At 45.5% G+C, this 11861-nt stretch overlaps 1 protein-coding gene across 1 annotated transcript; it reads right to left on the bottom strand.

Annotated features, from left to right (window-relative positions):
- Window positions 1–6636: 6636 nt before the first annotated feature.
- Window positions 6637–11704, bottom strand: tob2 (transducer of ERBB2, 2; the record flags this gene model as incomplete). Its single annotated transcript, XM_083648831.1, has 2 exons — window positions 11564–11704; window positions 6637–8099 (listed from the first exon to the last, which is right to left on the bottom strand). Exon 2 carries the CDS (start codon window positions 7864–7866, stop codon window positions 6637–6639), a length of 1230 nt encoding a protein of 409 aa, XP_083504957.1. The 5' UTR covers window positions 7867–8099; window positions 11564–11704.
- Window positions 11705–11861: the final 157 nt, after the last annotated feature.

Below are 11861 nucleotides of genomic sequence, written 5' to 3'. Positions count from 1 at the left end.
TTTTGTCACTGTGTGGATTATTTTCTATTAAAGATTGATCTATATCTAGATACACTGGACATGTCGATGCTTTTCTGCTTTCTCCATAGACTGTTTGTTTCAGTTTCCTGATGGTCCAGTAGTAGCTCTTCAGCAAGGTGTTATATTTGCATTGACATTCAAACTTGACAGGTTAGGGTTATTAATGACTACATTATGCTGTTGATTCATAATCGTAGTTGATCTATGAAAGCTAGTTTATTTTTTAATCAAATTAAAAGTATTGTGCAGCGGGCTGAACTACAGGTACTGTCAGAACACTAAATCAAGGTCATATAACAGCATAATGTAGCAGTCTCACATTTTTTTACTATACAAAATCGCTACAATAGTCCTGAAGAGAATATGTAAACCTGTTTATTAAATACATTTTAATGGTCTTTTTTGTTTGTTTTATATTTGTGAGGGTTTGCTTTGTTTTCTTTTTATATATATATATAAAAATATGCGTTTTGTTGTGTTTTTTATTGTCCTTATCAGGTATAGGATACGTGCGATGGCAGTACCATACCATGTCCTAACTGTATCTTGTATCATGCATATGAAATAAAGTGGGATCTAATGAAACGTGAGCTCTCGTCGTGACCTTGCTTTGAGTCATCATTGCGGTGGGAGGCGGGCACGCTGCAATGCTGAACGACAGAGAGGAGGAGGAGGAGGATGGGAACAAGAAACAGGTGCACAGTGTGGCGGACAAATGAGCCCTCCTCGCACGCATGTACACGCAGATTTATTTTTGTTGTTGTCCTGTCCCCTCCTCCTCGCCTTGTCCTCTCGCTCATCAGCATTCCAGAGGAGTAGGAGATGTTACGTAATGATCACAGCCACACACAGGGGAGCAGTGTTGCGTAACAGCAGCAGCCTCAAAAGGATGGAGAGGGGAGTGAGGAGGAGAGGGCAGTGGTAGGGGGAGAGGAGAGGGTGGTGATAGGGGGAGAGCAGAAAGGGTGGGAGGGGAGGGAGGAGAGGAGAGGGCGGTGATAGGGGGAGAGCAGAAAGGGTGGGAGGGGAGGGAGGAGAGGAGAGGGCGGTGATAGGGGGAGAGCAGAAAGGGTGGGAGGGGAGGGAGGAGAGGAGAGGGCGGTGATAGGGGGAGAGCAGAAAGGGTGGGAGGGGAGTGCGGGAAGAGGGGGTGAAGGAGAATGGGAGGAGATAGAAAGCGGGGGTGTGTGTGTGGGGGGGGGGTAGGTGATGAGGCAAACATGATAGCATGGGGCTGCTGAGAGTCAGGGATGCAGGGGGAGTGGGAGAGGAGAGAAAGGGAGTGAGAGAGAGGGTAGAGAGAGATCAGGTAGATAGAGAGAGGGGGGAGAGAGAGTAGATACAGCAAGACGTGTGAGCTGAGGGGATGAGGGATGCAGTGAGGGGGCGATGAAGAGATGGTGGAGAGCGGAGGAGAGCCAAGGAGGAGCCCAGCCATGCATGTTAATGTCAAACCAAACCACTACACACCACTATAGAGCACAGCCAAGTACATTCACATCACATGAGAGAGAAAGAGCCATAGGCGACCTGGCTCAGCTGCATCTGACACACACACACAACACACACACACACACACACACACACTCAACACACACACAATACACAGATAGGCAGGGGATAGAGCTGGGGCATTCTGCTAGATAGGTGGTTCTCAACATGGGGTCTGGGGACCACCAGGGGTCCTTGAGGTGGTTCCTGGCGGTCCCCAGCAAATTGGTGAATTGTTAAATATCACCATTAGAGTTAACACAATTAGAGCATGTAGATGAATGACGATGTGTTGATGATAGTTGCACTGTTCTCTCTTTACCTGCAATACAGATAAGTCATGGGATTCTGGACAAAATCATATCTAACAATAAAAAATATTCTCCGATTTGGGTCAGAGAGAAAAAAAAACTCATCAAATGTGCATCTGTGGCCCTGATGGGGACTAAATTAGGGCTCCTTGATATGAAAGAGGTTGAGATTCTCTGCACTAGATGATGAAATATCAGGTAACATCGACATGGGATGGGTCCAGCATCTGAGAGGGCTGGTGAGCAATCTGCTTGTTTACCATACGAGGGATTTCATCTTTTGCCTTTGAATTATTGATCAAACTTCACTTGGGTTTGTTTACTGCTATAGCAGGAGGCACTGGCCTTGTCGCTTGAATTCGAGGCTCTCACCACAACAAGGGAATGGACTCCATCATCTTTGATGTGTAAAATGTGCAGCACAGCACGGACTGGGTTTGCCATGCAGATGTGCTAGGCCCTTTATAGGGGTGCATGACGATACATCAGCAATCATATCAGTATTGGCCGATGTTAGTTATTTTTTAATACCGTATATCTGTCCGATGAGCAAAATAACCAATATTAATGTCAGTAATTTTCATATTGAGAGGAAACAATGCGGTGAATCTATGTTTTATGGACTTTTTCAAATGTTTTGGAAATGAAGATAACTTTAAAATTCAGTTAATTCACAGTGTTTTTCAGTATGTACAAAATTTGATTATTGTAGAAAGTGTTTTATGTTTTTTATGCCTCGTCATACTATTATGTTTTATGTGAGGACCACAATGGAAATAAGCCTTCGGGCTTTTTTGTGTTTTTATCCTCGGTGATTGATATATTGTCTGTTCTTTCATTACTATATGTACTGTTGTGTTCTTTTATTTTATCACCAAATAAATTCATTCATTCATTCACGTGTTTTTATACAGATCATATCAACATCGGTAACTATCGGTTATCGGTGCATCCCTACTTATCTTATTCTCTGATAGGCATTTCAGAACTACGTATGGACAATGAGGACGAGGCAATCAGATTATTTTCCATGCTTATTTTTGCCATTCTGTTTTTATTACAAACTTAAAAAAGAATCTGATACAATAAGAAACCGCAGTAGTAACTCCCCTTTACCAAGGGGGGGCAGCACAGAAAACAGGTCATTGCATTTCAGTAGTGAAAGATTCATCATACATCTACAGGGTGTACAGATCCCATACAAAATAGGAAAAATGATAACAAAATACAGGCAGAAAAGAAAGCACTATATTTATATATCATCTGAACTTTTAATTATATATCCATTTATTCTTAAATGTTAAATCTTACATAGAAAATAAACTTCTTTTATGACAACAAAATATTCCAAAGTGCAAAATAAAATGCACACGTAAGCAAAGGACATCAGAATACAAAATTCTTGTTTTTCCCTCTTCAGTAATGGTCAACCCTGGTTGTGGAATAGCCTGATATTGGAGTTTGAAAAAAGAAATAGGAAAATAAAAACTTGAATTGCTGTATGGAGAAGATCATCCAATGACAACCAACTGACAAAGATTAAAATCCGCCCCCCCCCCCCTCGGAACCACTTTCCTACGCAGGAAATTAAACACATCTGCTTGCACTGAGTAATCTGACAAATATTGAAAATATGAGAGTGAGAGCTGGAGACACTTGGGACATCTCGACTGGGACGAGACCAAAAAAAAAAAACTAAAGAAAGACAATGAAATGAGCGGTTTCCCCTCCGACACAGGCCATCTCAAGCAGGATTGACTCATTACTGATCATAATCACATTCACAGCAACATTCATTTCCTTCATCTTTTCAAAACCTGCCGTTAACACTGTCTTCTTATTGAAGAGATATATTGGATTTGTTTTTTTTCCAGGGTGGAGAGAGGTAGAGACCCCTTGATTCCCTCAGGGCATTTGAAATCATGGCATCACACTGCACTGGAGAAGGGTGAGTATCTGTGTAAGCAAAGACAGTCTGGGATATGGCTATAGTATCAGGACCAGTGGGCCAGGCTGATGGGGACGGGACAGCCAATTTAAAAAACAGGAGGTGAAATCAAATGAAATTTGATGTGTTGTTGCAGCAGCTTCTCTGTGTGAGAGCGCAGTTATTCGTATAATTCAGAATATGGTTTTAGTCTCTGGAGAGGCAAAAAATATATAGAGGCGATGGAGATTTTTGGTGACGGAAAAATTGGAGGGACGACTGAGAATTTCAGATATACGTCAAATATCAATTGAATTCAAATGAAAAGGAAGGGAAACGTTAGCCTTACAAAAATGTATTTGTGTTTTTGGTTTAAATGCACTGCCGATGAGAACAGGGAGTATAGTGTTGTCAGACTGCCTTAAGAGCACAGAAAAGTGATATTAGCCATCTTTTCCTACACAAACCCATTGTAAACATTCACTTCTGAAACTCTCCAAAAATCCAACTTGAAAAATGAATACATTTACCCGTCTTTTATTAGACAAATGCTGTACAAGGTACAATACACATTCAATACTTTATTCTATACATCTTTATTTTTGTCTCAACTTGCATAATATTCATTGTCATTTCTTTTCTGTAAAAATAACTTCAGCACATAAGAAACTAAACAAATCATTTGAACATAAAACTTTTTATACTGTATATATATATATATTCCTGGAGTTATATTGTAATTTCTTATCTTTACAAATGTACTTGATAATTCCTCTGCAAAAACAAGAAAAATATAGAAACTTGGAAATAAATTACAAACAAATGTATAAATGCATCTTTCCCTCACAATCAGAACATTTATAAAGAGATATGTGTACCTCCCCACCCAGCCCCTTGAAAGGAAATCAAAAAAAAAAAAAAAAAAAAAACTAGAAATAAAACTTGCACAAGAGCAGAGCACAAGTCAAGGGTCCTTGGGTCAGCTTATACAAAGACATTTATGGGCACAAGTCTAGAAAACATTCAGATAACAACAGACAAGACTGAGAACATCGCCATGGCGATCCATCTAAATACAAATGTCTTACATCTTTGAATCTCTAAAGCATTTCATGATCATCGGCTGGAACTAAATGTGCCATTTAACAAACCCGGGGCAAAGGAATGAGAGCGCTTCCCTCCCGAGACGGCGGGGGACACACGCTGTCCCTCCCGAGACGGCGGGGGACACACGCTGTCCTCGGGAGCCCAATAATATAAAGTGCTGGACAGCTCAAAACGGGACATTTAGCGACTGACCCACAGTCACATGGACCTGGCAGGTCAACATCACATGGACCTGGCAGGTCCAGAAACAGGAGACTGCCCGTCCAGAGACCTGACAAGGGGCGTCACCATAAAACGACAAAAGCCAAACGTCGACAAACGAACATATCATCCTTGTACGTTTATCGCCGAGTGCTGGGAACTGGGGAAAAAGAGGCGGCAAACAACCTCAACTGTACAACGAACAGCCAGAGGAACAGAGATGATTTAAGAATTTCAAGAGGGGGAGAGAGCCTTTGGCTTTGATACCATTTAAGCCGAGCAGAAACGTGCTCTGGGTTTCAAAGTGTCGCTCGCTAAGCCCAGGCGGTGAAGGCACCCTGGACGCCACGGAGGAGGTGGAAGCCTCTAGCTGCCTCTGTCTCACACTTCTTCTGACTCCCTGATGTCTCCCTCATCTCCCCGCAGAAGAAGAAGAAGCCCTCTCTCCTTCATAGTCAAAGTCATGCTAAGCCATTTATCACAATCCCTACTGCACCCCCTCCCCCCCTGCACTCCTACTGTCTGTTCACCTTCACACACTGCTGACTGGAGTCCTGTGCATGCAGCTCTGTTTGTGTGTGCATGTAGGAAACAAGTTATTTACATCCCGGTGCGTATTTAGAGATGTCCGCACACCGTTAGCTTCCTAAAACGCAAAGATGCATTTCACATTCGGCAAGGTTTCCCCGTCTTTCCCAGCTGCAGCTGACAGCTACATACAGCATCACTACACTGCTGCCTGAGCGTCCCAACGCCTCCCCTACACTGCACGCGCCTCCTTTACATCCCTGTCATGCACACAGTATTTCAGTTGACCATAAGCGATCGCTTCTAGTACACAGCCAGAGACTAGCAACGACTCGCCACAAACACACAATCAGACAGCGCATGTGGAGGCTGAACAGGCCCACCACACAAACGACGAGTCGACCGCAGTCTCTCACACACACACACACACACACACACACACACGTATTTGTGGCAACTAGGGCAGAGCAGATTGCAGTGCAAAGTGCTGAGCTTTCCCACAGCCGTCGTTCGCTGCAGGACTTGGCTAGCTCCTTCTTCACAGCGTGACAGTGCAGTGCAAAATGGAGTTATTACAGATACTGCTATCCTCACCCCCCGGGTCCATTACACTTCAAGTGAAGGACGTCAATCTCTCTCACATTAACATTCAATGCAAAATAATAAACATCTCTGCACTAAGAGATTGGCAACTACTCATGGTAGAAAGGAAATTACCCCAACCCTCCCCCCCCCCCCCCACCACCGGGATCCGCGCTCCGCCCACTCCCCATCCAACCAACAAAACATGAGGGGGAACAGTAAGGTGCAGGGTGGGGGTGGGGTAATGTGGAGGACCAAAACAACACACGAAATACGCAGTGGATGTGGTACTGTAAGTCTTTGTAGTAAAACTAATTCTTAACTTGTATTAGTAGTAAGAACAATTCCATTAGAAAAACTGAAAATATCTGGAGCATCACCGTCCGATTATCAACTCCTGCTACAGCGACTCCCATCAGCATCATCAGCATCATCCTCATCCTCATCCTCGTGTTTACAAGTAAAGGCTTAATTGGCCAGCACGACCGGCTGGAAGGACTGGCTGGGATATTGCAGGTTGTAGCTCCCTAAACCCTCGACGAACGGCGGCTTCTCCATGTAGGAGATTCCGCCGCCGCCGCCGATGATGCCGACACCCGGGGCAGGGGGCGGGCTGGAGAAGGGGTCAAAGGACGGGTGGGAGGTGACAGAGTGCGGCGGCTGGAAGGGGCTGGCGTGAGGCTGCATGGGCTGGGTGTCGGCGTCGAAGTAAAGGGGCCCCGGGGATCCTGGGTAGACAAACTCTTTGGCGTTGGGGGAGAGCTGGCTGGGGATGGGACCGCCGAGGGAGTGCAAGGACAGAGACAGGGGCTTGTGCTTCAGCAGCTCCGGCGCGGAGATGGCGGTCGGGGAGCGGGAGAGCATCCTCTGGGCGGGTGGCACGCCGACGCCGGGGCCGCCGGCCGAGCCGGCGCCGCTGCACTTCTTCATCTTGGTCGAGCCGAATTTGGTGGCGGCGAAGCTGGCGGTGGTGAAGGTGATGGGCTGGATGGGAGGCCGGGCGGCGGGGAGAGCGGAGGACGGCTGCTGAGCGGAGAGGTAGGGCAGCCCCCCGCTGGGAGGAGACGGGCTGGCTGTGTTGGAGGAGTGGGCGGCGCCGGCGAGGTCACCGGGCGCGCCGGAGCTCGGATAGCCGAAGAGCCCCGGGCAGGACTGCGCCGAGAGGGGCGTGGGCGAGCTGGAGAGAGAGGGCAGGAGCACCGGGGACACCTGCCCCCCGATCGGCACGAACACCTGAGCGTCCGGGTTGAAGGCCAGACTCTTGGCCTCCTCCAGCAGCTCCGCGTCTCCTTGCTCATCTCCGTTCATCACGCCGTCGGCCCGTTCGCCCTCGCTCCCGAGGCCGGGGGGGTCCTCCAGGTACAGCACCTTCACCACCCCCTTCTCCCCGATCTGGTAGGAGACCTCGTACGGGTCGATCCACACGCTGAGCTCGGCGGGAACGTTGGCGCGCACCTCCTCCGTGTCCAGGCCGCTCCTCTTGGCGGCCAGCTCCACCAGCGGGTCGCGGGGCGCTCCCAGGTGAAGGCAGCGGAAGGCGGAGCCCCGGAGAGGGGAGTCGGGGTACCAGTGGCCCTCGAAGCGCGACACCAGGATCCTCTCCAGCTCCTCGCCAAACAGGTCGGCTCGACGGCGAGGCAGCTTGTTGTACAGGTAGGACACGATGAAGTTGAGGGCGACCTTCACTTCCAGATGCATGGTCTTACCAGGTCTTGGTAGCAAAACGTTTCAGATAGTGTTGAAACCGAGGCGATGCGACAGCGGAAACAGGGGTTCGCTCTCTGGCTTATTGTAACGTGGATGACGCCTTCATTGTCAGCATGGTAAAGGCACCTTGAAGGCAGGGGGCGCTGTCCAAGCCTTTAGGAGCTTCCCTGAAAGGCCAGTCGTTTGCTTCCTCGGTAATGTCCAGCAATGATGTCAGGTGCCAACTGCCAGGACAAAAGGAGAAGGAAATGTTATTTTACCAAGTAAGAACCAGAGGAAGATTTGAGGCTATATGAAAGGAGATGGAGCTCCTGTGTCGCTATAAGGGAAAGGTGAGGAAAAACAATTTAACTGGCTCATAATCCCCTCAATAACACATACATGGCAATTATTCTTGTACCAGCTGATACAGAGTACGGCAGGGATGACATAGGCTTACCCAGAAGTCCCTGCACTTCCTGGTTCCTACGCATCAATAGAAGCTAATGCACACCTTCAGTTTCTTGTGGACAAGTGCATAGGAGAAGTCCATAGGAAAGAGAAGAGAGGATTCCAACACACAGTCTTTTATTTGCAATCAACTTTGATTAGATACGTTTCGGTCCTTCATCACCTTCATTAGACCTTCTGTTAACCTGATGAAGGTCTAATGAGCGAAACTTATCGAATACAAGTTTATTGCAAGTGTAAAGAACAGTGTGTGGGAATCCTCTCTTCTCTTGCCTATGGTTCCTATGTGTACAAGTCAAGGGGTTTTCCTATGGCAATTTCAGTTAAATGCATGAAATAAGTAAGCTTGCAAGCCAGCTGGATTCTTGCGAGATCTTGATCAAAAACCACCCATCTGGCAGCATCAGGTTATGAAATAAGGCCTGTGGTTAAGTTGATGAAACAGCAGAGATTGTGCTCTCAAGATAATCAAAGCAAGATAATCTTCACAAATGAGGACCACTTTTATGACTTTTGAAGCATTTTCTGAAAATCTCGTAAAAAACAAACAAACACATTTACGCTTTGAAAATCCTAAAAGTGGTCCAATTGTGAAGATTATCTTGCGGAACACAAAGTTCGCCGTTTCATAATCTTTCGTTAACAACAGAACCTTACTTCAGGCATTTAACCAAAATCCCCATTCAAAAACCCATTGACTTTTACACGTAGGAACCCGGAAGTGCTAGTTGCATCCTGGGCCCAAATGTATAAACCATACACGAAAAGTGTGCTGCACCACTTTCCACACAGATTTCAGAATTTATAAAAATCCACGCGTTGTGAGAATGTGCGTACTATAGCCTGGGTGAACCCAGCCTTCAACGTGACGTCAGACTGTGTCTGTAGCGTACGTTTCTATGTGACTGATAGTACATGGAGGTCACGTGGAGGCTGGGTTTACCCAGGCTACCGGTACACGTCTCTCACACCATGCATACTGTAATACAGTCTTCTCTGAGTCGGTCCCACTAATGTGATGTGACAAAAAAGGATAATGCAAGCCTGAATGTATGACAGCTATGTTCCCTTTGTCTTTTCTTTGCTGTGTGAGCCAATTATTTGTGTGTTGTTGGATTGGGGGGTCCCTGCAGGGAGGGGGTTATGTTTTTGTTTGAACTTGTTTGTGTTTGTGTATGTATTTTGTATTTTGTATGTTTTTTGTAGATGTTTGTGGTTCTTATGTTTTTCTTGTTGTATGTTGTATTTTTTAAATAAATAAAAAATTGTGAAAGTGTGAATTTGGGTGACATTTTATTTAGAGCTACACAGATTTCTACACCTAAATATACGCAGAGTTTTATACATTTGGCCCTAGGTCTTCCGGACTCATTTCTGCTGTACACCCTGTCAATTGAAAGATGCACTGATGGTGGTAACAGATGCTGTGAACTAGGCTCCATAAATCCTTTATAATCTGAACCTGATCCCAGAGTCACTCCTGCTAAATGCGTTGCCATTTCGAATGATACAGAAACCATTTAATCACCATGCAGAATCTAACTGAATGCTAGTGATGCAAATAAATAAATAAATGAATAAATGAATAAATAAATATCACAAGAGTAAAATGGCAGGGCAGTCTACAAAAACATAATTTCCCATCATGCAATGCTGTCCACGTCATCACCACGTGCGACCGCCCCCTCGCGCCCCGCACCTGCCCCGCACATAAACAATTCAGATTCACTCGCATTCACTTCCCTGTGGTGGTATTCAACGACCAAGATGATCGAAACGGGCACGAATAAAGCCAACCAATTCTAATGTTATTGCCCATAAACGTGTGCAAGTTGGATCTATAGGCATCAGGAACTGAATTGCGGTTTAAAACGTTATGTGTTATTCGCTTAGAATAAAAAAAGGTGACATTGAAGGGGAAAATGGAAGGGAGCTGGGAGATTGAATAGCCATCTCCCTATTTTGCAACATATCTGTAACAAAATAACGCAATCCGATCGGTTTGTTCACGCCCCCTCCTCCACATAGGAGTTGAAGATGAGTGTATAGGATCTTTGAACACAAGACAAGAGGATCAGTCCATCCATCTGTTCAGCTGCAAGCAACGGACTGCCATTATAGCACTTAATCTAGCCAGGCTGCCTTTGGCTTTGAGTCCCCACACAGCTAGTGCATCTTCTTCCACTACAATATCTCTTCGTGACAGACATGGCATCAAAAATATACAACATCCAATGTCATTCAATGTCATTAGAAGCAATTGTTCACGTAATATCTGCAGACGTGATGTGACAAAAGAGTAATTACCCCCCCAAACATCCAACTAGCAGTTCGTTTTTTGCAGGCCTGCTTTTGTTTTGGGTCACGAGTCACGACCGTGGAGCGACTAGCAGGCCTACGGTATATATTTGTTTACACTGGCTCAGAGCTGCATAATGTGCATGTGCTGCGATGCATCCGAACCAGCAGGTCGGCGTTTACTGTACCCCAATGTGGTTAAAACAGTTAAAGCAATCCTACAATACATTTGACAAAGATAATGACAGACATCACAGTTAAACTAGAAATGTATGAAGGGATGTAGCTATAAGAAATGTAATTGTGATGCAATCAAAAATACAAGAAAATGCCATAAATAAGTCACACTAAACTCACCACAGACACACAAAGTCCCCATTCAAATATTACAGGAATATTATTATGATTTTTCCTTGGGGTTGATAACTTTAATGGTCTAATTGTTTACAGGCCCGTTGAGATGGGAATATTTTGTACACCTATATGCCCGGTTGCATAGAATAGATTAAAGGACATTTAGCCGACATGCAACTGAACCCCTTGAACAAATTGTCACCGAATTGAATTATAAAACGAATTGAATATTGCAGTAGCCGAATATCGAGTAGAGGACCATGGCTGTAGGCCACTCGGAAGATAGTCCATTAGGCCTATAGCATAAACAACAGAGCACTTTTGAGTCACTTCAGCTAAAAATATTGGCAAAGAAAAAGCTGAATCTAAAATGGATGGCACACATAGGCTATGCATTACAGACCCATTCATTAGGCCTGTACAGTGCAGTCAGTGCATTTTGATTGTTACTGTAAACGAAATGAAAACAAATGAAATAAAAGACAACAACGACAGGCTGTTCCGAATAAACGCGCCTATATTAAAAGGCAATTAGCCTGTTTCGTGCAGAGAGAAGATAGTAGGCTACTGTTTATAGGCTACTTACTGACTGCGTGACTCCTGCTCCTGCGTTTCAGTGAATTCCCGTGTTGTCGCGGATTCAAGGTGATTTGTCGTGTCAAACGTTCCTCGGCAGACAGCTTTTCACCTTGGGGTTTACCTCTCGCCTAATTGTGCGATGGCAAAGGCTTTCCCAGGCTGACAGTTAGCAGAGCGACCAGACAAAACTTTACTGTTTGACAACCCGGCGTATTTATACAGTGTGACTCGCCCACACCCCCAGCGCCGTGACGCTACCACAGGAACTACTTTCTCGATTATCATAGGCTGCGTAGCCTTTCCAA

Source organism: Poromitra crassiceps (assembly GCF_964638095.1).
Source record: "Poromitra crassiceps genome assembly, chromosome: 13".
In the NCBI taxonomy this organism is placed as follows: Eukaryota; Metazoa; Chordata; class Actinopteri; order Beryciformes; family Melamphaidae; genus Poromitra; species Poromitra crassiceps.
This window is presented reverse-complemented; position numbering and strand designations above follow the sequence as displayed.